Source organism: Tamandua tetradactyla, chromosome 2, assembly GCF_023851605.1.
Source record: "Tamandua tetradactyla isolate mTamTet1 chromosome 2, mTamTet1.pri, whole genome shotgun sequence".
NCBI classification, from domain to species: Eukaryota; Metazoa; Chordata; class Mammalia; order Pilosa; family Myrmecophagidae; genus Tamandua; species Tamandua tetradactyla.
This window is the reverse complement of record NC_135328.1, coordinates 157871672-157899030: the sequence shown is the minus strand read 5'-3', so window position 1 is coordinate 157899030 and position 27359 is coordinate 157871672. Positions and strand designations below refer to the sequence as shown.

The 27359-nt window shown below is 41.5% G+C and overlaps 1 protein-coding gene and 1 long non-coding RNA gene across 5 annotated transcripts in view; one reads left to right on the top strand and one right to left on the bottom strand.

Moving 5' to 3' along the window:
* Positions 1-11371: 11371 nt before the first annotated feature.
* The window catches only part of KANK4 (KN motif and ankyrin repeat domains 4), a 78113-nt gene continuing 62125 nt past the window's right edge, over positions 11372-27359 (bottom strand). For all 4 annotated transcript variants that reach the window (XM_077149455.1, XM_077149456.1, XM_077149454.1 and 1 more), the window contains 3 exons: positions 23356-23498; positions 19037-19237; positions 11372-13175 (listed from right to left, as the gene is read on the bottom strand). In XM_077149455.1, coding sequence (XP_077005570.1) covers positions 13071-13175; positions 19037-19237; positions 23356-23498 — 449 coding nt within the window. In that variant the 3' untranslated portion in view covers positions 11372-13070. The remainder of the gene's footprint in view (positions 13176-19036; positions 19238-23355; positions 23499-27359) is intronic.
* Positions 14510-27359, top strand: part of LOC143674136 (uncharacterized) — a 37793-nt gene continuing 24943 nt past the window's right edge. Inside the window, exons 1-2 of the long non-coding RNA XR_013170880.1 lie at positions 14510-14642; positions 27074-27190. This is a non-coding gene — a long non-coding RNA (uncharacterized LOC143674136). The remainder of the gene's footprint in view (positions 14643-27073; positions 27191-27359) is intronic.

The window sequence follows — 27359 nt, the reverse complement described above, 5'->3', positions numbered from 1 at the left end:
ACATTTAATTACCTTAATTAGTTTATTCTGGAGATTGCTTTCACTTCTCTTACCTAGGGTTTTCTTACTGGATGAATTTGTTGTCTATCTGTTCTTTGACATTCAGTTCAGCTTTTTCTGGACCTTTAGCTTAAGTTTTGTTTAACAGAGAATTTTTCATTTCTTGTTTTCTTGCTTCTTGCCCTGCTTGTATGGTGCCTTTCTGCACCGCCCCCCCTTCCACCCTTAGGAGAGTCTATGTAGGCATTATAGACCCCTGCCAGATTTTCCCAGACCAAACTGGCCTCCTATCAGAGGAAAGAGTCACCTGCATCAGTTTTCCCTGGGGGTGAGATCCAGCAGGGTTGAAAGACTTTCCTGTGAAGTCTCTGGACTCCATTTTTCTTATCCTGCCTTGCAGGTGGTGCTTGTCTGCCTGCAGGTTCCACCAGCATAAGATGATGTGGTACCTTTAACTTTGGCAGACTCTCCCTGCTGGGGACATGGTAGAGACAGAGGAGAGGTTGTAGGCTGGTTTTAATGGCTTCCTAATTACCAAGTCCTGGTGTCTGAATTCCTTGAGGGAGGGATTCCACCTGAGTTGGGCTTCACCCCTTCCCTGGGGAAGGCACAGGCTCCAGACACGCCCTCAGAAGGGCTTGTTTCTGTCTATGCCTGGGGCAGTTGCAGCTTGAGAAGCCCTGCCACCTTATCCAAATGCAGTCAAGCCCTCGTAGAAACACAGCCACAAAAATCTCGTTTCTTTGCATTTTTTCTTTTTCTGTCAGCCCAATGAGTGACCTCTGCTTTGACCAGGTTCACCTGAGCTGGGGGCCTACTTTTTAATATTCAGAATCTGTTAAGTAATGCCACAATTTGTGTTTGGTTGGGCTCAGCCCCTGCTGCTGTTAAAGTCTCTTTCCTTTCCCCTCTGGGAAGCAGCCTGGCCTCTGCAGCTTGGGGAACCCACGGTTCTGGATAGGCTTGCAGCCGGTCCAGCTGCTCCAGACTGGGGTATGCTTTGTGTCCAGTCACTGATGTGGCTCCAGGAGCTGTTCTGTACTGTTTGTGCTTATTTAGTAGTTGTTCTGGAGGACGAACTAAAACGCACACATTGTTAAGCTTCCATCTTGAGACTTCAATTTCCTTTTTTAAAAATATTTTTTTTAACATCCACATCCTGTGCCTATACCTGCACTACAACCCATCACCACACTGTTGTGCCCTGCCCCACCCCTACCATCCTGCTCCACACCCATCCTGCAAATACAAAACTACCGAAGGAAATCAACTCCCAAAGTTACCCTATCAAGATATTTAAATGCCTCAAAGGCAACAGAAGATCACCAAGCATATCAAGATGCAAACAGATACACCCCACCCTAATGACCAAATTAAAACACTGGAAGAAACACAGACTTTGGAACACTAATCAAAGATATTCGTATAACTACTAAATAGAATCAATGGATGGCTAATGACATAAAGGGATCAAGAAGACACTAGATGACAATAAAGAAGAATTTGAAAGAATAAATAGAAAACTATCAGATATCACAGAGATTAAAGATGCTGTAGACCAAATAAAAAATATATGAAAGGCACACAATAGCAGACTTGGAGAGGAAGGAGAAAGAATAAACAAACTAAAGGACAGGGCAACTGATTTCAAGCACACAAAAGAGCAAATTGCAAAGAAGATGGAAAAATTTGAATTGGATCTCAGGGAAGTGATGGACAAAACAAAGTGCACAAAAATAAGAATCATCAGTGTCCCAGAAGGAGAAGAGTAGAACAAAGGGTTAGGAAAATCAGTTGAAAAAATAATAGAGAAAAACTTCCCAATATTTATAAAGGATATAAATATGCAAATCAAAGAAGCCCAGAGAACACTAAATAGAATGAATCCAAATAAGCCTTCCCCAAGACATATACTAATCAGTCTGTTAAATGTTGAAGAGAAGCAGAAAATCCTGAAAGTGGCAAGGGAAAAACAATCTATTACATACAAAGAAAATACATAAGTCTGAGCTCAGACTACTCAACCGGCACTATGGAGGCAAGAAGGCAGTAATATGATATATTTAAGATCCTGAAAGAGAAAGACTTCCAGCCAAGAATTCCGTACCCAGCTATATTATCCTTCAAAACTGAGGGAGAGATTAAAATTGTCACAAACAAACAACAGCTGAAAGAATTTGTCAACAAGAGACCAGCCCTACAAGAAATACTAAAGGGACTTCTGCCAGTGTGTGTGGAAAGATAGGAGACAGAGGTCTGGAGGAGGGCACAGAATTGAAGAGTACCAGTAAGGGTAACTTAAAAAAAAATTTTTTTTTTTGTCAAACCTTAACAAATGTACAAACATTCTTGACATACATGGTGTACAATTAATGGCTCACAATATCATCACACAGTTGTGTGTTCATCGCCATGATCATTTTTTTGAACATTTTCTTGGCAGAGATGTGTTTCTTTAACATTCACTCCCCCTATTATTTATTCATTTTTAACCCATATGCTTTACTCATCTGTTGATAAGGTAGATAAAAGGAGCATCAGACATAAGGTTTTCACAGTCACACAATCACATTGTGAAAGCTATATCATTATACAATCATCTTCAAGAAACATGGCTACTGGAACACAGCTCTACATTTTCACATAGTTCCCTCCAGCCTCTCCATTACACCTTAACGAAAAAGGTGATATTTATATAATGCATAAGAATAACCTCCAGGATACCCTCTCAACTCTGTTTGGAATCTTTCAGCCATTGACACTTTATTTTGTCTCATTTCACTCTTCCCCCTTTTGGTCAAGAAGTTTTTCTCAATCTCTTGATGCTGAGTTTCAGATTATTCTAGGATTTCTGTCCCACATTGCCAGGAAGGTCCACACTCCTGGGAGTCATGTCCCACGTAGAGAGGGGGAGGGCAGTGAATTTGCTTGTCATGTTGGCTGGAGAGAGAGGACATTTGAGCAACAAAAGAGGTTCTCTGGGGGTGACTCTCAGGCCTAATTTTACGTAGGCTAAGCCTATCCTTTGTGGGGTTAAATTTCATATGAACAAACGACAAGATTGAGGGCTCAGCCTATTGCTTTGGGTTTCCCCACTTCTTGTGAGAATATCAAGAATTCTCCACTTGGGGAAGTTGAATTTTCCCCCTTTAAGAGACTCATCTTATAACCAAGGCTACAAATAGATTGAAAATGAAAGGATGGAAAAGATGTTTCATGAAGCTGTAAACATAAGAAAGAAGGAGTAGCTATATTAACAGCAAACAAAATAGACTTAAATGTAAATAAGTCATAAGGGACAAAGAAGGACACTAATATTAATGAAAGGGAAAATTCACCAAGAAGAAATAACAATCATAAGTGTTTATGCTCCTAATTAAGGAGCTCCAAAGCACATGAGGCAAACATTGGCAAAACTGAAGGGAGAGATAGATGTTTCAAAAATAATAGTGGGAGACTTCTATACACCACTCTCTTCTATAGGTAGAACTACGATACAGAAGATCAAATGCAAATAGAGAACTTAAACAATTTGATAAATGAATTAGACCTAATAGACATATATAGATCATTATACCCCCAAACACCAGAATATATATTTTCCTCTAGTGCTCATGAAACATTCTCCAAGATATATCATATATTGGAGCACAAAACAGGTCTTTATAAATTTTAAAAGATTGAAATCACTTTCTCTCATACAATGGATTAAAGCTGGAAATCAACAACTACCAAAGAAACAGAACTTTCACAAATATATAAATGACGCACTCTTAAACAACCAGTGGTTCAAAGAAGAAATTGCTAGAGAAATTGGTAACTATTTGGAGACTAATTAAAATGAGAATACAACATATTAGAACTTATGAGATGCAGCAAAGGCAGTGCTGAGAGGGAAATTTATTGCCTTAAATGCCTATATTAAAAAAAAGAAGAAAGAGCAAAAATCAAGGACTTAATTGCTCATCTGGACAAACTAGAGAAAGAACAGCAAACCAACTCCAAAGCAAATAGAAGAAAAGAAAAAACAAAAGTTAAAGCAGAATTAAATGAATGGACGAACAAAAGAACAACAGAAAGAACCAATAAAACCGGAAGTTGGTTCTTTGATAAAATCAATGAAACCGATGGACCCCTAGCTAGTCTGACAAAGAAAAAAAGAGAAAGGATGCAAATAAATCAGAAACGAGTGGGGGGGGGGGGAAGGGGTCATTACCACAGACCCTGAAGAAATAAAAAAATCATAAGAGGATACTATGAGAAACTGTATCCCAACAAACTAGACAGCTTAAATGAAATGGACAAATTCCTAGAACCACATGAAGAAGCTATACTAACTCAAGAAGAAATAGAAGATCTTAACAAACCAATCACAAGTAAGCAGATTCAACAAGTCATCAAAAAACTTCCTACAAAGAAAAGCCCAGGGCCAAATGGCTTCATAGGGGAATATTATAAAAGATGCCAAAAAGAACTAGTAGCAATAAAAAAAAACTGAGGAAGAAGCTCTTCAGTTTCTGAAGGCCTTCATTTTCTGAAGGTAACATCACTTTAATTTCAAAACTGGGTAAAAGATGCTATAACAAAGAAAAACTATAAGCCAATCTCCCTAATGAGTATAGATGCAAAAATTCTCAAGAAAATACTAGCAAATTTAATCCAATGGCACATTAAAAGAATTACACACCACAAACAAGTGGGATTTGTACCAGGAATGCAAGGGTGTTCAACACAAGAGAATCAATCAATCCCTTTAGATTTGTTAATGTGCTGTATTGCATTGATTGATTTTCTTGTGTTGAACCACTCTTGCATTCCTGGTATAAATCCCATTTGGTCATGGTGTATAATATTACATTGATCATCTCGATTGATGCTGAAAACGCATTAGACAAAATTCAACATCCTTTTTTGATAAAAATACTTCAAAAAGTAGGAATCAAAGGAAACTTCCTCAATATCATAAAGGGCATATATGAATAACCCCTAGCCAGCATTGTACTCAATGGTGAAATACTGAAAGCCTTCTCCATAAGATTGGAAACAAGATAATGATGCCCTCTGTCACCACTATTATTCAACATTGTACTAGAAGTTCTAGCTAGAGCAATCAGGCAGGAAAAAGAATTAGAAGATATCCAAATCAGAAAGGAAGAAGGAAAACTTTCACTATTTGCAGATGACATGATACTATATTTGGAAACCCCTGAAAAATCTACAATAACCCTTTTTGAGCTAATAAAACAAATTCAGCATAATGGCAGGATGTAAGATTAATGTGCAAAAACCAGTAATGTTCCTTTACATAAGAAATGACCTAACTGAAGAGACAATTAGGGAAAAAATTGCATTCAAAATAGCAACTAAAAGAATCAAGTATTTAGGAATAAACTTAACTAGGGATGTAAAGGACCCATACACTGAAAACTGCATAACACTGCTAAAAGAAATCAAAGGAGAGCTAAAAAGGTGGAAAGCCACTCCTTGCTCATGGATAGAAAGGTTAAATGTAGTTAAGATGTCAATTCTATCCATATTGATCTACAGATTCAATGCAATACCAATCAAAATTCCAACAACCTACTTTGAAGACCTGGAAAAGCTAGTTATCAAATTCATTTGGAAGGGAAAGAGACCTTGAATAGCTAAAAATATCCTTAAAAAGAGCAAAGTAAGAGGATTAACATTTCCTGATTATAATGCTTATTATAAAGCCACAGTGGCCAAAACAGCATGATACTGGCACATAGGTAAGAGTACTGGCCAATGGAATTGAATTGAGAGTGCAGAAAAAGATCACCAAATCTATGATCAACTGATCTTTGGCAAGGCCTCCAATATACTGCACTGGAAGAAAACAGACTTTTCAATAGATGGACATGGGAGAACTGGAAATCAATAGCCAAAAGAATGAAAGAGGACCCTTACCTTACCCACTATACAAAAATTAACTCAAAGATCTAACTACAAGAACCAATACCATAAAAATCTTAGAAGAAAATATAGAGAAACTTTTTCAAGACCTAGTAATAGGAGGTAGCTTCCTAAACTTTGTACCCAAAGCACAAGCAACAAAAGAAAAAATAGGTAAATGGGAACTCTTCAAAATCAATGCTTCTGCACCTCAAAAGACTTTGTTGAAGCGCTGAAGAGGTAGCCAACTTAATGGGAGAAAATATTTGGAAATCATGAATTGGATAAAGGTTTGATATCCTATACACATAAAGAAATCATACAACTCTTCAACAAGAGAACAACCAATTATAAAATTAACTAAAGATATGTACAGGCATTTTTCTAAAGAGTAAATACAAATGGCTAAAAAGCTCATGAAGAAAGTGCATGGATGATTCAGTGCTAGAATGCTCACCTTCCATGTGGAGACCTGAGTTCAATTTCCAGACCATGCACCCTGCCGCCCCCGCCCCCAAAAGGCGAAAACAAAAACAATGGCTCTCGGCCCCTCTTCCCAGGTACGTTGGTTCTGCCAAACCAGGCAGTAGGCCTGGTTCCCCTCTCTGCTCCAACAAGCTGGCGGGAAAGAGACTATTGGGCTGGCCAGCGACAGCGATAAGGCCGAATTTCTGCGCTTGTCCCCAGCTGCACGCGGGAGGGCACGCAGTCCAAACTGCCCACTCCACGCTCTGGACGGCCCCCGCCAGATGCCAGAAATGGATGGAGGATTGTAGGAGAGATGACTTAGAAGTTGAAACAATCAGCTAAATAAACATTATTGGTTATGTGTCAAACACTTTGAGACCTCTATGATCTGCAGAAATTTACATTTTGCAGGGCATCAGAAAATTAAAGGATGATTGGGTTACTTTATTTCTCAAAATTAATTGAAGCAGATTCTTGTGAAGTCAGTGGGAGAGTCCTCATAGGACAGTTCTTCAAGATAATGCTACACCAAAAATATCTGATCTTACCAATCATTTCAACAATTCACAGAGTGGACACAGAAAATGAAAGAATTGAATGAAGATGAAATTGGGAGACTGAAATAGAAAAAAAAAAACAAAACACCCAAAACTGATGAAACTTCTGAACAGGAACAAAAGCATAAAACAAAACAAAACAGAACAAAAGAAAAATACCCAGCAACGCTTAGAACCCAGACACAGAAGAAGAGGGAGAAGAACCAAATGAAGGCATTTTACCTTTAACCCTTGAAAAGAAGGAAAACAAAGAATACCTAAAATCTTTATTTGAAATTTTGATTCTTGTGGAAAACAAAACATACCCCTGGATGGATATGAGGCTGATAAATTCGCTGAAGTTCTCTACTCCTGTTAATTTTCAAGCATTGCTAGAACGCTGAATAAATTCTGGTGAAGAGGTTCTGAGAAAGCACTTTTGAGACAACAGTGTTTAACCCACTGTTCAAAAACACAGCACAAGCAGATGCTAGAGATGTGCGAGAGCTGCATTCAGGAGACACTCTCAGGGATGTGAGCGACTCACACTTCTTTTCCACTATCATTGGTGGTATGGTAGACATAGCAGGAGAAGGACATCTGCTTGTGCTTGGTGAGATTTATTGATGGATCATTTAACCTGAGAGAGGAATTTTTGATTTCCTGCTTTATGAAGCCGATACAGAAGTTTTAGTTGGGAAATTTCACCTATAATAACTGAGAAGTGAGGACTAAACACAGAGTACTTTTGTGGCCAGTCTTACATTGTATCCAGTGGGTTTTCTCCCAAAATGAAAGTTGTTGCTTCTAGACTTCTGGAGAAATATCCCCAAGCTATGTACACACGCGACTCTTCCTGCGCTTTAAATATGTAGTCAGCAAAATCATTGTCTGCTATTGGAGTAGCTGTTGCATTGGGAATGACGGAGGAAGTTTCTTCGTTTCCATCCATCACCGCAACCACTTTCAGAACTTGAAGTAATTTCTGCTCTTTCTCAGAGCAACTAACAAAGGAATAAGGAACAGAAAGAAGTTTGCCATTTTCAATGGACAGGCATGCATGATTCTTTTGAAATTTTAATGGATCTCCTGCAAGCACTTGTTTTATGTTTAGATGTTATAAATAGTGACACAAATATTCCTATTATTAGGAATAAGTGTATAGCTGGATTAGCTTTTGTACTCTGCAGTGAGAATTTTTATTTCATCATTACTGATGTCCTTAAGAATGGCCTATCTTTATAAGCACCTTTGGGAAAAATCTCCAAGGACAAACATCTGATGTCTTCTTTGCAGCCAGTAGCTTGACTGCACTACTGCAATCACTGATTGAAGTGATGGAAAATATTGAAGTCTAATATGAATTTTAGTTTGAGAAAGCTACACATTTGGCAACCAAACTTGATATTCAAATGAAATTCTCTTGCAAATTCCACAAGACTCAGCAAGGTGACCTGAAAGCTCAACTAGCTTCTGAGAGTTACTATAAAGTGTTCCAACACTTTATCCTAAGTGTTCCAACAAGTGGGGCATATTTTTCTGAAACCTAAAGATATATTCTCAGAACAGAACCTCAAGGTTCTTAAATGCTTATCTCTGGTACCCCCTGTCATGGGACAGCTCACATTCAATACGTCAGAGTAGCACCATGATGACATGTACAGAAGTGACTTACCCAATCCTGACACACCCTCTGCTGAGCTTCATTGTTGGAGAATCAAGTGGAAACAGAGAGGGGAAGATCTAGAGTTCCACCCACCATTCATGAAGCCCTCCACCTGCCTGACATCAAGATTTTTTCCTAATGTTTATGTATTGATGAAGGTCTTATGTGTTCTTCCTGTGAGGCAGGTTGAGAATGAATCTTACGAAAATGGATGAAAACATCTCAAATCATACCTGAAGAACACTCTGACAGACAAAGGTCAATTAACTTGGCTTCGCTTCACATACATTTTGATATAAAACATGATCTGTATTTAATGGTGGACAGACATATAAAACTCTCTACCACTAAATTAGAGCTTCTTACAGGTCATTCAGAAACCATTGAAAATACCCGAAAGACTTAAAAAATAGGTTTTTCTCTTTTATTTGGAGGAAAAGCTGTAAGGTGTATGTAGGCCTCTTAATCATTAGTATCTTTGCTTGGAGGTGTCCCATTGAATACATTAGTCGTATCTACCTACTTAAAGGGCCCCTGTTTGAACTCTCATGCTTGAAGACCCATCTATTCTTTCAGAAGATAGCCTGAAAGTGCCACGTTTTATTCATTTCTAATGATCTCTGTTAGTGGCACTCTGGACTTGCTTTAGTGAAGTCATTTTTCATGTACCATTTATCATCAGTGTGGATCCAATTGCCAGGTTATCAGTCCAGTTATTAGTACTTTGACGAAATAAAGTTTGAGGAGTATGGGAGGAATACTTTTTTTTATTATACTGCAAACATTTTAACGATTATTGTTGAGCATACATTTTGGAAATTTAAGGAATATATTTTATAAAATGTTACAATGAGGCTCACGGCTGACTTTTGATTAATAGGACTTTTAAGTAAGTTGTTAAATATTTGTAATGGACACTTAAGGAAACTACCATAGAAGGAGAGAAACTGAACACACCCACCAAGAATTTCAGTGTAGGTTTTGTCTTTATCAAATGAACTTAAAGAAAGAAGTTACAGTTAAAGCTCGAATGCCATAGTTCCATAACTGATTGTTGTTTATATGCCTTTGTTGAGATGACACCTTTACAAGTTTTTTATTAGGTATCTGTTGAACTCTGTTTCATGACCAGAGGTCATGGATACTGACAGCTGTTTTCTTCTGTCTGTTTCCATGACTTTACTGCCTCATCTTGATTTATAAGTAAAACCTAGAAGGCCTACAAAAATAAGTGTTCTGTTGTTCATCTAGGAATAATGCAGAAAATATTGCTGTTATGGTTAGTGAAAAAAATCAATTTCGTACAGTTTCTTTCAATCTAAATAAAGTGCAAATTTTGTTAAAGTTCAGTTCATTGTTTTTGGTGGGGACAAAACAGATTGTTGTAGAATATTCTCTTTCCAAAAATATTTGATCATCACTATTACAGTTATTCAAGGTGAGCTTTTATTTCTTTTTTTGCATGTTGGATTAGAAAAATAGCTTTTATTTAAGGAGTACTTGTAACATTTATCTAACTGATGTTTTTACATTATCTATGGTATGGCCCTTGAAATAAATTTCCAGGCTCTTTGTTATTGTTGCTGGCTAAATTGTAAATGAATGAATGTAACTGCAAAAAAATTAAAATAAAAAATAATAATTCTCAAGATTATTGTAACCCCCCAAACTTAGGCCCTAGGAACCACTGGCAGGTTCCAGATGACATGTCTGTCATTCTCTGCCTGAACCTCCTGCCTGGAATGCTCTCCCCACCTTTGTGCTTGATGAATTCCTATTCATGCTTCAAGATGCAGCTCAGCACTAGCCAAGTTGACCCCTTGGTTCCCATGTCTGTCCTGCACTGGGCTGTAAGTGCTTTAAAAACCAGATCTTATCTCGCTACATATGGTACCCTGGTGGCTTTTTGTGATTGTTGCTGACCTGAATTGATATTCCCCTTGCTTCTTGCTTAGAGTCCTAGCCTTCGACCACTGTCTCCCTCTGATTCCTGGATTGGCTCCTGGAGAGCAAACCCTTCCCCCTGGAACAATCATGCCTACGTCTCGGTGCACCTGTGTGCTTGGCCAGCCCTCCAAACGGTGAGACCTGTATGTCCCATTTCCTCGCCTGTTCTACCCCACACTGAGATCCAGGTACTCTGTTGCTTTACTACAGGGAGCACCATTGTTTTCTCTGTGAATGACAACTCCTGGAGCACAATTCTAGAAGATACCATTTACTAGAATAGGATGAGAATACACTCTCTTGTTACAGTCAAGGGACAGGGGTGGAGACTCTTCTGTACATTGAGCTCCTATCTCCAACCTCTCCCTCTTCAGTCTCACCCAAGTTGATTCCTTGTTCCTTCTAAAGGGCTAATCTGATCATATGGCTCTCCACCTTATACATTCTTCAATGGCTCCCTAGTACCCATAGCAGTGAGATTTTAGCTGCAGGTTTCTGAATCCGGGAAATTACATGCAAATTTTGCATTTGTCTTAAGGGAGTTTCAGATTCTGAAAGGAGACTATGATTCCCCCTTAAAGTATAGGCTCAGATCCAAATTCTTTATCTCAACATACAATTCTACTCCCAACCTCCCCTTTAAATCTCCTTTCCTTTCCCAGTGTATCCTAAAGTCATTCTGAAATTCTCTCCATTCCAGGAATAGGCCTATGCTTGCAATATAGGATGTGAACCTTTTACTGCAGAGACACAACAGCAAACCTGACCTGCGTTGCAAATTCCCCAGAACAACAGCAGAAAAATGCAAAGAAACTTTGAGACAGGTCATTGAGAGATAGTCTTTTAATATTCCACTGCAAGGGTAGACCAGAGTCTTGCTACTCAGTTTCTGGACATGACCCAGCAGCAGTGGCAGCATCTTCTGGGGGCTGGTTAGAAATGTAGACTCTCAGGCCCCGCCCCAGACATCCCGCATTCCAACGAGATCCCCAGGTGATTTGTATGTACATAAACATTTGAGAAGCACTGGGCTAGTACATTTATTAATGTAGGCTTTTTGCTCTTAAAATGTGATTTGAGGTCAAAATAAATCCACTTAAAGTGTTTTTAGCTCATTGTTTGCTCCATTCTTACCACCTCTGAGCAGCACTATCACCTGTCGGGGTTCCTGCTCGAGGACTTTGAGTCTCTCTTATGAATCACAGAGGCATAAAGAATGAAGTTTGCTGCCCTATATCTGTAATCCTTTACGGATTACAAATTGGATTCCAATACTTCCATCAGCTGTTCCTTGTGCAACACCTCCAGGAGGTAGGTTATATGGTGATTTCCGTGTTTAGAGATGATGAAACTGGGGTCCAGGGGGTTGCATGACTCACCCAGGACACAAAGCAAATCAGCAAGGTGAAAACTCAGCCTTTTGATTTTGTGTCAAATGTGAGGCTCACCGAATTTTGACATCTTTTCTTTTTATGTATGGGGGACCATAGAGAGAGAGGTTAAGAAAGAAGAAATTGGCGGAGAGCCTTATGTAAGCTACTGAGTTTGAGACAGACAGACACACACATACATACACACATGGACCCCAGGCTGGAATGCTCTGCAGTCAGGGGCCTCGGGAGATCTGGGAGCAGGTGTTTGCTCACGGGGACCATGAGGGAGAGGACCAGGGATCACTGTGAGGCTATGGATACAGCTATGGAGGAAATGTGGTGGTTTCTAGACATCAGTAACCTATCCTCAGAAGGATGCTCACTCAGATTCATTTGTTTCTTTTGCCAAGTTTGGAATAGCTGATACAATTAGACTCTGCCTAAATACACTACGGCATGCATCATCGGATCGGATTTCCCAATGAATTACAATTTCTCTGAAACAAATGGGAGTCACTTCATGACTCAAAAATGCAAGAGTATATCTTCAGCACTGACGCCTGCGTGATATTCCTACCTTGTTTGGATTTAAATGTCTCTATGCACCCCATCCAAACAAAGCCCTCAAGCAGGGCTTGTTCAGTTTCACCCATCTTTATGATGGTTTTCCAAGGGACTTCCAAGAATGATTGCCAGGGGTTTGCTTAAATCCCCTCCCCATCCTCTCTAGTCATGCATAGTCAATGGGACATATTTGTATATAATCGATTAAAAAAACCAAAGAGACAGTGCACTTTAAAATTCCATGTAAAAAGTATTGCTTTTCTAATGTGCTATTGCCTGCCCACTTGCTACACGGTGCTACAAAGGGTACAGCCAAGAAGAATTCAAGTCTGAAGATGTTTTGGATTTCTGAAGGACCCCAGTGCACCTTATATCTTGCTCCCTGTTCTGAAGCCCGTGTAGTTTGGGGGCTTGGCCTAAGGCAAAAACTACAAAGCATCCTAATAAGCAGAATTATACAACAGGAATACATGTGCATATTTGACATAGTTTCTTCTCTCCCGGGGGGTGGCCTTCTGACTGTGACCCCTGCCCGCTCCAAGGGCAAGGGAGGCTTCCAGAGAAGGAGCCTTTTGTTTCTCCTGCCAGTGCTTCCCGTAGCCCTTAGGGCCCCAGGGACCTGCTCTGCTCTGCGTGGGCTCTCAGAAGCCCTGCAATTTCCACATGGGCGGGCGATTTCAGAACGATGGACAAAGCTGTGTGGCCAGCCTACAGGGAAGAAAGAAAATGAGAAATAAACTTAATCTCTTCGGCCCCAATCTTTAAAATTCCAACATGATTACCACCCATGAGGGAATGGATCCAGACACCCTAGGAAAGGAGAAGATTCAAACGGCCATTAAAGGAAACAGGTGCCGGCTTCCATGGAAATGGAACACACTCTGGGAAATCTGTACCAATGGAAATAAAGAGATATCATTTGGTTTTTTTAATTCTCTTTTTAAAATTTACAGAGGAAGGAAAAAATCTTTCATTATTCCATTACAGGGACCTAAATGAAAGTTAATTTTGGTGTGTTTCCCTCCAGTCTTTTCTCATGGGCAAATTTTTATTTTTTATTTTTTGTAAATAGGGGAATGGTAGTATATATCAATTTTGAACCACTTTTATTTTAAACTAACTAAGACCTGCTGAGATTTTCCCATGTTCTTATACTGTCATCATAGTATATGATTTTTTTTTTGTATGCTGTATGGTACAAGTCACATTTCATTCTTTTTTTCCACGTGACTATCCGGTTATTGCAGCACCATTTGTTGAATTTTTTGTTTGTGTGTTTTGTTGGGAGTGCAAGAGCCAGGAATCAAACCTGGGTCTCCCACATGGCAGGCGAGAATTCTACCATTGAACTACCCTCGCACCCCCAGCACATGACTTTTTAATGGCTGCAAAAAATTCTATGGTTTGCAGAACCATTTCCCTTTTACTGGATACTCATCACGTTTCCAGTCCTTCACCATTATAAACTTGGTGCGAAAAGCAAGCTCTTATTTTTAGTTACTTCCTTAGGAACCCACTCTCAGAAGTGGCTCGTGGCACCATTTTGACCACCCGAAGCACAATGCCATAGGTTTTTTATACTGCCCCAGCAGCGCAGGAAGCCACTGGTCCCACTTGGCCCCACTGCCTAAAGAAGGAGCAGCTGTCAGCAACAGCAGCCACTCTCTAGAGATGAGGACTAGGACGACAGCAGGCAGGAGGGGCGTTGCAGGTGGCACCGAGCTCACGTCGGCAGCCACAATCTCTTAGGAGCAGGCTCGATCCCATATCCAGAATTTTGAAATCTAAACACTTTCCTGGTAACTCATTTGGAGGCAAAACCAAACCTGAGGCTATCTATGATCCTTATTTAGCCCACGTATTGGGAATATTTATACATTTTAATTGGGAGGGGAGAGGGGCATGTAAGACCCCCTGATTATTTTCTCTACATGGAATCACCTTCCTAAAATGAAAATAATTTTTTCACATGGGGGGATGGGAAGTGTTAACACCCAGCTTAAAACTCTTCATTCTTTCCTCTTTGTTCCAGGATTCTAAAATCCAGCAGCTTTTGGAATTACACACACATATGAATAACTATAATCCATGGCAAAAAGCCAGACAAGTTGGAGGAGAGGAAAAGATGGAGTTCAAAGGAGAGAGGACCTCGCTTGCTGAAGGAAGGCAGAGGTAGTAAGTGGCACTTTGTGGGACTCTGAAGGGTGACGTGGTCTTTGCAAAATAAGCAAAATTCTTTCCCTGAAGAAGCTTTGTGTGTCTCTCGCTCTCTATTTTTTTTTTTTACCACCATTTATAATTTGATATTTGTGGGGTTATTTGATAAATCTTGGGCTCCAAGGTCAGTCTGACCCCTCCCAGCCACTGGTCTGGTGTGTGCCCGAGGAAGCATTTTTGAAAGAGGGGCTGCAAGGGATGCTAAAATAAAGGTATTCATTTCATTTTGATGAAGAAGTTGAGCAACTTCAATCCCAGCAAGTATTTTCTTAGAGCCGGCACATCTGGAACAAAGCAGAAAGGTTAAGCAGGGGAGTCTTGTAGAAGCCGTGCGGGGAGGGTCTGGGTGGAGGCAGGCCTGTCCTGCCTCACTCTACACTCCCTCCCACTGGGCTTCGGCAACCCCGCAGCGCCGTGTAAACATGAAGGAGTGTGTGATTACCACGATTATGGGAAAGAGCCGCAGGGCCAGTCCCGGGGAGGGGGGCACATGTGCCTTTTAACAGGGCCCATCTGGAGAAGGCAGCCAGCATCTGTGAAGTCTGCAGACACTGAGAGTGGGACCCGATCTTGGGAGGTGTGGCAGAGAGACCACCGGGGATGGGTGGGCAAACCTCAAATGCCTCTGCCCGAGCCCTGGGTGGCATAAGGCCTAAAACTAAGGCCCCACATTATGTCCTGCCTTGAATGGCTTAATTGCAAGTTCCCATCTTCCCTATGCTCCTGTGGATAAGGTCTTCCAGTTTAACAATCTTTCCTATCCGGGGAACCAGGTACAGATCCTGCTTATCCCTAAGTGGCAGGTATCAGTTCCCTGCTAGCCTGCAAAATTGCTCAAACAAGGAGTCACCTCTTCCCCTGGAGACCAGGTCACCCCATCCTCTTGATACTACAGAGGCTGCCTGTAGTAGGCTCTGGTGGTTCACTCTGTTCCCAAGTGCAGCCCCCACGTGGCCCCACACAGCCTCCATTTGTATATGCGACTAATAAAGTGTGTTGAGCACCTTTGTCCAGTGTCATGTGTTTGGGAATCCCTCCCTCACCATTGGGGTGAACAGGAGGTGATTAAAACACCCTGGAAGAAGTTGGCAGCATGCAGCTCCAGCGAAACCAGGCACAGTGTGCACTGCACAGTGGCTCTGAGGGCCTGAAGACCCCAATTCTGAAAAAGCAGAGGCAGCTCAGACAGCTGGCACAACTGTGTGTGTGTGTGTGAGTGTGTGTGTGTTGGGGGAGGGTGTCTGACAAGAACTCATCAGGAACCTACTGTGTATCAAGCAAAGATGAGCAAGGCACAGTCTTTGCCTTCAAGGAGCTGTCAATTTGATGGATGCTTTGCAGAAGCTGCCAAAACAAGCCCTGGGGCCCAGTGCTCAGTCCCTTCTCCCAGCTCTCTGTCTTGGCAGCTGAGGGGAAAGCAGTTGATAGGAATATAATGGGGCAGCCTCAAAGTGGCTGGACAGCAGGTTTCCTTGAACTGTCTTCTTAACCTAAGGAAAGAACTTTGCCTGCTGTTCTGGGGGCTCTGCATTTATACTGAACTTTAAATATTAGCAGGATGAGAGGAACCAATTTCAGGACATGTATTCTGTCTTTCAAGGGCATTCCCAAGTAATCCCTGAGGTTAATATTTAAGCCTTCATGGTAAATAGTGAATATTGCAAGGATGCGGTGATTATTATATAGCTTTTCCCTTTAAATACACAGTATCTGAAACAGAGCTTGGTGCTTGAGGAGGCTCAGTCAACAGGCTCCTTCTCCCACTACAGACCCTGCAAACTGCTCACCCGTGGATGTATAGACTGTGTTCCCCCACGTTAGCTTTCCTAGCCCCAGAGATGGGAAACTTCAGTTTGAATCCAGAATTGACCCTGAGCCCAGCAGGCAACATGTGATTGGGCAACAGGTGGAATCTGGAGTTCACGCCACTACCTGGGCCCCCTGTGCTGTCTGGGCTTTCCTTAATGACCCTCCTTTTCCGCCATGCTAGCCCTCTGCCTCAGCCCCCCATTCAGCACTCAGTTCCTCCCTTCTGGGCTTAGATTCTCACCTACAACTGCAGCCAGCCTGGATCTTTCTGATCCAGCACCTGACTGGGACTGGATGCCTAAAAACCTCTTGGATTTCAGGATGCTCCTAAACTAGGGTTTCCCAACTGCATCACTATTGGCATGTGGGGCCAGATAATTCTTAATTCTTTTTGTGGGGGAGCTGTCCTGTGCATTGTACGATGTTTATCGGCATCCCTGGCTTCTACTCACTAAGTACCAGGAATATCTGTCCCAGAGGTCTGACAGCCAAAAATGTCTCTAGACATTGCCAACCATCCCCCAGGGAGCAAAATCGCCCTGGATTGAGAACCACCGGACTAAACCTTGTATGGCTCCCTTAGGAGAGCCAGCCTCTCTCCACTGATTGGCTCCCCTAGCCACAGACTTTCATTCTTCCTATTTCTTCCAGATACTGCCTGCTAATACCCAAGTAGGTTTCTGCTCATTGCTTTTTGTTTTAGTTATCACTGTTTACCTTTTTGTAATAGTAACAGTTACCATCAACTAAATACCTCCCAGATGTTAGATATGAGTTTTAAAAACATTACATATTTAGGTATGGTCTATTACTATCCCCATTTTATATATGAGGAATACCGAGGTTCAGAGTGGTTAGGTGATCTACCTAAAGGCACACAGTCAATGAGCCCAGACAAACTTGAATATATAATTTTAAGTCCATTTTCTGGACAATCATTCTTGAATTGTCCAAAGTGCATCAGTCTGCCTCCCCTGATCCATGTCTCTTCCTCCACATCCTGAAAGCAGCCATTTAGGTGTCTCTTACCTTTGATAGTCCCCCAGAGGTCCCCAGGAGATGCTCTCAGACTCACTGCCTGATAATCCCACCTGACCAGGACCTTTCCAAAGCTAGCCCCAGGCCTGGCCCATGAGCTTCTCCTTTCAGGTCTCCCTGTGGTAGCAGCAGTGGTTGCTCCTAAGTGGACCCTGGGCCCCCAGGTTATAAGGTGCCTCCTTCCTTCAGGGTGATCCCAGCAAGTAGCTCATTAACACAGCCCTTCGAATATCTCAATCTATCCTAATGTTGGTAAAAAAAGGCTCTTATTTCTAGCAGTCCATCCCTCTTTTCAAATAAATTTCAAGAGGGTCTGAGCTCTGTAATTATATCAGAAATGGCTTTGGGGCACAGCTGGGTGCAGGAGACCCACACCCCAAAAGCTGGGTGAGGTCTGTTGCTGGGCATGGCTTGAGGAACTTAGCAGCTCGAAAACCACTGATGGAACAATTTCAAGTTTGTTCAGATGTGGTTGATTAAGAGAGGTTGTCCCTGAGCAGGGCTGAGACTCTCTTCTCCTCCCCAAGCTTTTGAATCCTTTAGGCTGTGTATGTCAACAAAGTAGAGAAGTCTATTCAATGCTTTAAATGTATGCCAAAGCATTAAGTTACAGTGCCAACATTTAGGATACTAGGGTTAGACCTAAGTTTGAATTCCTGCTCTGCAAATAAGCAGCTCTGTTTCTTTATCAGTAAAAATGGAGATAACATTATCTATGTCACTGGATTATTGAGAGGATTAAGTAAGGTAATGCACAAAAAAGGATTTAGTCCCTGTGAATACTCTAGAAATATTAGCTACTATAATTATAAGCAACAGGATCAATTATTGATCAATCATTAATTCTTCTGATGTGTGGCAGATACTCTACTTAATGCTAGGGATCTAGCTGGGGAGCCAGAAAAATGGACCCTTCAGTGTGGCATCAGTGAGGATGATGGAGCAGTTGAGAGTGTGGACTTAGGAGTTTGATAGAAAACAAGTTCTACCAGCTGCGTGAGCTTGGGCATGTGATCCAACCACTCAGTGCCTCTCCTTCTCCAAATACAAAGTGGTAGGAGCAAAGGAATCAACCTCATAAGTTGTTGATCAATCTCATCTGGTCACGGCAATAACAGCACATGGGCTTTGAGACAGTAGCTTGGGCAGAAAGTGCTGGCTTGTGTGGACTCCTGGAAAGTCAGATGAAGGGATCAGTTACAGCCTCTCCTCTATCAACAGTGGTCCATTTTATCAAGCCACCCTGAAGCTGCATTGCCAGACACAGACCTTTCAAATAAACTTCCTGGTAAGGTGGTGGCAATGCCAATACCAATGAGGATGATGATGAAGATGATGGTAGCTAACATGTCAAGTGCCATGGGTCATCTCATTTAAATCTCCCAACACCTTACGAGGTTATTCTGATGCTCCTGCCATATGGTTCTTTGAATTCTGCTGGCTGGCAAGGCACCACTCAGGACCGGAAGTTCAATACCAGCTTGCTCCTTGCCTGTAAGTCTCACCTTGTCAGTCAGGCTGCTGTCGCAGGCAGGGTGTGCCAAGAGTAGCCGCACCATGTCAGCGTTGCCATGGTGACAGGCCAGCATGAGGGCAGATGCTCCATCGTGGTCCTGCAGGTTGACATCTGCCTGGCAGCTCAGCAGTGCTTGGACCATGTCCTCCCTGTCGTGGCTCACCCCCAGCATCAGTGCCGTCTGGCCTCCCTGCACACAGAACCACAGAGATCTGCTGAGATTGTCGCCAACCGGGGAGGGCTCCTTCTCCAGCCTGGGTGTGCTCTGAGTGATAGTTCTCAAGAAAATGACCATTGATATGAATTTTCTTCTGCCTTTGGAATGGGGCATGCCCCTCTCTGCCTGGCAAACTTTCACTCCTCTTCTAAAACGAGTCAAACACAACCTCCTTTCTGAAGCTTTCCCTTGCTCCTCCTGGCTTGGGATACATAATTTAGCCCAGCATGGACTGCTTGGCATTACAAACTGTCAACCCTTCTCTTTCTCAGGGACTGCGATGGAATAAATGAAGGATTGAATACTTTAGCACCATAGTCTTACAGTCTGATTTCCTTTATGAAACCTTGATCTGCCCTGATGGCTCTTGAATTTTCATATTTTATAATGTTATATATTTAAAAAAATGTAATATATATATATATATAGTGAAATATAATATACATACAAAAAAGCATCAAATTTCAAAGTACATATTAAGAAGCAGTTATAGAACAGATTTCAAAGTTTGGTATGGGTTGTAGTTCAGTTTCCTTCTAGCTGCTCCAAGACACTGGAGACGAAAAGAAATATCAATATAATGATTCAGCAGTCATATTCTATAATCTTATCTTTTAAAAATTATTACAAGTTTAAAGATGCTCAGAGCCCTCTTGCCTCAATAAGATATCGCCACTTCCTTGTGGTGATTTCTAATCTATAGATATTGAAAGTGATTTCTTATATTTCTGCAATCATCAGTGGATGGATCAATGAATGAGAGTCAGAAAGTTGAGTCCAAGCTCTAGTTCTGGTTTTTACTAGTGCATGACACTGGCCATGCCACTTGTCTTCCCGAATTTTCTTTTCTTAAAAATTAATACAGTGATCTGCCCTGTGTACCTCACGGTGCTTTTCTGGGAAACACATGAGATACAGGATGGAAATGTAGTAATGTGAAGTAGAATTTTTCTAACCAACATTTCTCATCTATTTTTCCTTAATATATTCATTCCTCTCATATGACTTTATTATATTTTCCTTTCATGGTTCTCTTGGGTTCTAAGCAAGTCAGGTTTCTCTTCCTGCCTAGACACCAGGCTCTGTAAGGTTGTGAGAACAAGGCAAAGATTGTATTTTCTCTCCTTTCAGATCCCACCCAACTCTGAGCACAGTGTCTTACATGCAAAAAGTGCTGAGGAAATATTTGCTGATGTGTTACTTGATTAAAGCTCCCATTTGCAGTCACTGATGGACTATGCTTTCTTGCCCAGAAGGCTGAGATTTAGAGAAAAGAAAGGGGGATTGGGATTTTAAAATCCTGGCTTTACTACTTATGAGCTATATAAATGTGGGCAAGTTAACTTCTGTGACTTTTCCTGATTTAGTAAAAAGGGAATGATTAAGAATATTACTAACCTCATAGGGTTGCGAGAATTAAATGAGTTAGTATGTGGGAAGGGCTTAGAACAAATCTGAGTGTTAATGAGTGCTAGGTGTTAGCTTATTAGTATCATTAAAGATTACACATAATGCCTGATAAATGCTTGGCACATTTACTTGATACATAGGAGTATATTAGTAGATGTCCCTGCTTCCTTGTTACTCTGGGACCCAAATGGTTCTTTCTAGAGAAGTTTGTAGGCTTTATGTTTTGCTTTTACTCAGCTCTAAGGCGGTGGTTGTTTACTGGACTATTCAGACCACTAGGTCTCCAACCAGACTCTTCTCTCCAAATGTTATTAAGGCCAGATGGCAGGTCTCTTCTGCCCTTCTGCTGGACTCGGGGCCCCTTCCTTCCCCACTTCCTTCCTGGTTCAGTTCAGTACACTTTAATTCAATGATCCTTCACAGAGTGATCCTGTATGCCAAGTACTGCCTTGGTCCCTGGAGATAAAAAGAGAAATAAATAGCACAACCCTAGGAGACTTCCAGGCTCCCATCTCACTCCCATTTAGCCTGGACCTTCCCTTTTCCTCAGATATACAAGACACTGGGGGCAGCTGAAGGGAACAGCTGTAGCTATGAATTCCTGTCCTTCCTTTAGAGACTTGAGATAAGTCTTTTACCCTTTTAGAGCATCAGTTTTCTCCTCTCTAAAAAGAGAGGGTTGATTTTCATCATTAGCAAACATCCTGTCTTGCAAGAGGGCCAATTAGGAAAAATTAGCAAGTTTATGGGCAATATATATTGAAAACGAAAACCAGAAAGTGATCTACCAATATCTGTTTCTCACCATCAGTAGAATCGCTATTAGGTGAAATGTGCAAAGTGACTTTCCTATCAGGTAGCTTTGGTGGGGGAGAGGAAGAACGCAGTTAAATATATTGTGGGGAAACTGTGTTCCATGAGTTTCTTGCCTTCCTGTACATCTTGTGAGTGCAGCACTGTGTGTCCTTTTGTTCTGGACTGTCTTCTCAAGAATATTTGTACAGTGAAGAGCCTTGGCAGATAGTGATAATGCCTCTCTCTAGAGCAATGGGCAGGCATGCTTACTGCCCATTATAAAAGACTCAGTTTCCTTAAGGTCAGGGTTCTTCTCCTATAATGCAACCCACTCCATGCACAGGTGTGGTATGGCTCTCTTCACACTGCTTAGGGGAACAGGGGCTGAGGGAACTGGTGCAAATGCTGATACTGTAGTTATTGCTATTGCTGTGAGTAATAAACCACTCTGACTCTGATACAGGGTGCTTGTGTCTCCTGCCAGCATCCATTGTAACTGTGGCAAACTAATTTACCAGTTTGAAAGTACGGTAAAATCTCTGACTCATAACAGTTTTTAATAGGCTACCTCTGTGATACTCTATGGAGTAAAGGAGTATTAAATGTAATCTAATTGTTTCTATATTGTTCAAAGACAAGCAAGTGCTTTCTTTGAGGAATCTCCAGTATTCCATGGGAGGCTTTGGTGAACTCAAATCTCTATTATGTAAAGACCACACCTTTACCCTGTGTTCTCAAATAGATAGACCCAGAAGCTGAACAGAGACATCCCGACCCTCTGAGTTGCTTTCTGTACCTTTGCTGTTTGAAAGATCTTTCTTAGAATGAACTCCAAACTACTTCTCCTACTTAATTGCCCTTTGAAGGGTTCAGAGTATTAGATTTTGGTTAAGTTACAAAAATTATCAGAATGTACAGAATAAAAAGTAGGGTGCTTTGGGAGAGAGTGAGCTCCCTGACACTAGAGATACATAAGAAGACTGGAGACTGATTGGATAGGATTTTGCAAAGGAAGAGAGGGCACACCTAGGTGACCTTTAAGGGCCCTTCTGACCCTGGGGCACAAGGTACCCCAGTGAATTTGTGGCACTCACATGTTCTGACTCCCTGGCTCCACCTTTATTTAGGACTCAACTGGCTTTTGACAGCAATTGGTCTTCTGAGCCTGGCCTACAGCACAGCTTCAGGGAATGGGGCATGATTTGTGCCACTATCACTTGTTGGTAGGGAGTTAAGGAAGATGAAGGTGTTTTGAGGTCTGGCATTCCAGATGGATTGCTCAACCATCAGTGGAATGCTCCAATGACTGTGGGCTGAAGCCAAGGTCTGGCAAGTGGGAATTCTTACAAGTACTGGCATCGTTCACTAGAAGTTCCTGTCCACCCTGCCTATCCACACTCTTCTCCATCATACTGGGAACTCATGGCTTTGATAAAGGGCTTAGAGGAGAGAAGGGAAGACAGAGAAGAGAACATCTTTAGAGGATCAGACCTCCAAAGAACATTCTGCCTACTCCAGTGTTTATGGGTGATAGATCAGGGTAGGTCACCTGAAGAGGCTTTCCTAAAGCAGCCAACTAGCAAACACCTTCTCAAGATGCTAACAGTGTGAATGTTTGGTTCTAGGAGAGTCTAGATGGAATTTATCCATTTTCAGACTAGGACATAGAGTGGAAGCTCACTGATCTCTATTCTAGCCTCTGGTTCTCAGGAGCCTTGAGGAAAACCAAATGTTCAAGCCTTGGGTAGATGCCATCTGGAGGCCCCATACTTCTTGGACTAAAAAAATCTATATGAATCTGCATGGAATTTCTCACCCACTGGCAGAATAAAGCTGGGAGGTGTCTCTGTGTTAATTAAAGAGGAGATCATGTTTACACCTCCTACCTGAGTTGCTTGGATGTTCACATTTCCTTCTCTTAAGAGTTTCCAGACAACAGCCATGTCTTCATCACTCTCTGCAGAAGCCAAGGGGGTGATCATCACGGCAGTGTAGCCAGCCTTGTTCTGATGGTCCACGTTGCAGACACCTGAGAGATGAGCAGTGAGTGAGGGCACTGGAATAACTCCAGAGGGGCCAGAAGCCAGACTCCACTTTGGCCAGTTTGCAAGGATGCTGCCTGCTGGGTAAAAGGCTATGGAATATTGAGAAATCCTTTCTACAGTGGTAGACTCATGTTTTAGCAGCCTTCAAAACTGGCTACTCTTTTTCTACAAGTGTTCCAAAGATACCTAGCAAGGAAAGCCCACAGCAGAGTCAGAAATAGCCAAGGGGTCACAATGAGCACGACGATGTTTCCTAACCCAAAATACAAATGAAATATTCATTTTACAGAGGAGGACACTGAGGCTCAAAGAAATGACATAAACTCCCCAAGTAAAGGTGAGATGGGACCAGGATCCAAGTCTGTTACACCCCAAAGGCCATCACTCATCCTACCACACCAGAATTTCTGGGACTCCAACCTGTCTCTCCAAACTTATTACCCGTACTGTTTCCCAGAAGTCTACTTGACCAGGGCAAAATGGAGAACATCCCCATCTCCTGCCACTGTCTCACTCCTAGCTTTTGCCCACACTGTACCTCCTAGTCAGGATCCTCACCTCTACCTTCTCAGCTTCTATGTCTGAGAGGCAGTTTGGTGTAGAAGTGAAGCAGATCAACCCTGGAACTGGACTGCCTCTGAGTAAAGTTGCTTAATTACTGTGCGCCTCAGCTTCCACATCTGTAAAAATGAGGGTAGTAAGAGCACCACTCATAAGGTTACTCTTAGAAGAGTGTTTGGAAAGCAGTCAGTAATCAATCATTGACCATTATTAGTATTTGCTACTTGACAGTCACTTCCACGACCTCCTCTTCCTGGTCTCCAGGATGTCCCAACTTACGGGGGTGACTCCCCCCCAAGTGTTTTATGATCAGTATCACCTCTTCCTTTGACATACTTCATTTGTAATTTTATATCATTTGTTAATTTTTTAGATACATTTCAAGCCCCCCACTAGAGGGTCCTCACCTTTTGAAGGCAGGGACTTCTTACATTTCTTTGACCCTCCCCTAACACCTGGCACAAAATCAAATTGATAAGAGCAACTTTTCCAACTGCAGGGAACAAGACAGCTCTAGGGAGAGCAAGGCAAACAGGGGGCATGAGACCTGACCAGGACAGACACGGGACATCTTCCAGGAACATCTATTCTGTTTAAAAAACAGAGGGGGGGGGGGGGACACCATAATGTTTATATTAAAACAAGTAAGAAAATGTATGTGTGTGTATATGCATATATATATAGTATATATTTCACAATAAAATGAAAAAATTGGTATATTCTTTAGATGATGTATTAAATGAGACTTCAAAAGAAATTTCTGTTCTGCAGCCTTGGGGATATGCATTCACATCCATCTCCAACAAAGGTGAGATAGGGGATCAGGTGTCCATTGATATCTTCCATATAAAAGATCCCACCACTTAAAGATGGCAGTGCATAGAAAACCAAATTGTTCCTTGTACTCTTGCACATTCAAAAAAAAAATGTGTTCCTTTTGGGTAATAAGACTAACTCAATAGAGCAAGTCATTTAACATCTCTGTGTTTCCATTTCCTCTTCTCTAAAAAATGGAGGTAAAAATAGAATTTTCCTCATGAGGTTACTGTGAGGATTTAATGAGAATATATTTAAAGCACTCAGAACAGTGCTGAGCACCATAGTAAACACTCAATAAATGTTAACGATTATTAGTATTATTGTCCAGAATGGTATTCTTTCCTTATATCTTTGTTAAAGTTGCTACATGCTCATGAAGATAGTTATTCATTGCAACAAATCTGCTTTATGAAAGAAAAATGTGAATTAGGGCTACTTACAAGTTCCGTGTTTGGGGAAAAAAAATACAACATGTATTTGCTATTCCCTCCACCCCACTCCAAATAATTTTTTCAGAAAAAAATGCTGTAGTAACCCCAAGATAGCAGGGGATACAGCAAAATCGCCTGGACTTATTTATTATTTGGGAGGGCTTCCTCCCAAGCCCCATCTGACAAATAATAATCTCACTCATCACCACAGAATTCTCTTGATAAAGAAGCAAATATTTACACTGCTTTGCTAGTGACTTTTACACTTTCACCTCATGACTATTTTCTATTTGCTTTTCAGATGTGTAAGTGAGCCTCAGGTTACCAGTTCTCTTTCATCTCTTCAGAAACATGACTTGTAGCTCCGTAGAAGGAGGTCTGACTCCTTCCCCAGGACTGTCCTGTTTGGGGTCAGAGGACCCAGGGCTCTTGCAGCAGATGCTCCAGTGCAGACCCTAGGAGGCAAAGCCAAACTTCCCTGGGAGTTTTCTGCGCATGCTCCAATTCCACAATGTCCCCTTTCTATAGGGACATCCAACCGGCACAAACAACAGATCACCATAGTTCGTTTAAACAACCCAGATATGTGGTGTACAGAATGGTAACGAGGGCTTGTAATTCTGGAGAGCTTAAAGTAATACCCGGATATATCCCAGAGTATGTTGGGCAGATAATTAAAAAGTATAGGCAAAGTCGCTTGAGGGACTGGAGAAAAAATACGAAACTATTAAACTTTCTCACCTGGGAAACCCCAGATACTCTTTTAAACATTAGGGATTCACAAGTCAATAGGACAAGCCCTTAATTTTGAGGTTTGTTCTTGTGAAGCTTAAGGACCTTTTTTGTTGCTCAGATGTGGCCTCTCTTTCTCTAAGCCCAACTCTGCAATTAAAATCATTACCCTACCCCCTACATGGGACATGAAGTCAAGGGGTCTGTGTCTCCCTTGCAATGTGGGACATGACTCCCAGGGATGAGCCTGGCCCTGGCACCATGGGATTGACAATGTCTTCCTGACCAAAAGGAGGGGAAAGAAATGTAACAAAATAATGTTTCAGTGGCTAAGAGAGTTCAAATAGAGTCCAGAGGCTTTTCTGGAGGTTACTCTTATGCAAGCTTCAGCTAGATATTGCTAATTGCAAGGTTTGCCAAATCCCAATCAACATCTTTCCTGTTAACCCTAAAGAACACCCAGGGCTCTATCTGAGTTTCTACAAAAGTTACACACACCAAGTTTACTTTTCAGAAACCTAAAACCTTCAGGCCAAATAAGTCCTGAAACCAGAAGTGCCAGTCTCTCTAAGAGCATCAGTCAGTTCCATCCCCCTACTCCATATTATGGACAACGCTTTTCAACATGAAAAAAGATAAAACGGGCATAACCCAAATATCCCTAAAGATTAGGAGAAGGATCAAAGGAGAAGGTGGAGTTATAACAGAGAAGTTAGGATTTAACACATGAGTATGACAGCTGAATCACTACATAGATATTACTTTTTACTCTCTAGTGCTTTGGAGCAGCTAGAAGGAAAAACCTAAAATTGTGGAACTGAAACCCATACCAAACTTTGAAATCTGTTCTATAACTACTTGTTAAAATGTACTTTGAAATTTATTGCTTTTTTGTTTATACGTTATATTTCACAATAAAAATGTTAAAAAAAAAAAAGATCACTAAAGTCAGTAGAGGTGAACCTGGTGGCACCATTATTTAGAAAACTCAATAATAATGAATAACTTCTTCACAGCCCTTTACAGCTTATAATGAGCTTTTTGGATGTTCAACAACAACTTCCTGAGAAAGGAGTCTGAGTTTGGGAATGTGAAATATCTGCCATCCTCAACACCCTCTTCTACAGATGAGAGTAAGTAATGGTACATTTGGATTTTCTCCCTACCCGCCTTCAAACTTTATGCTTGTGGCTACTTAGCTATTTCAGTATGATAAGGAGAAAAGCTTCCAAACCACTTTAAGGTGGATGACTATGAACTGGGTTTTTGGCCAGTATCAGCAGAAAATTATAACAACCAAAT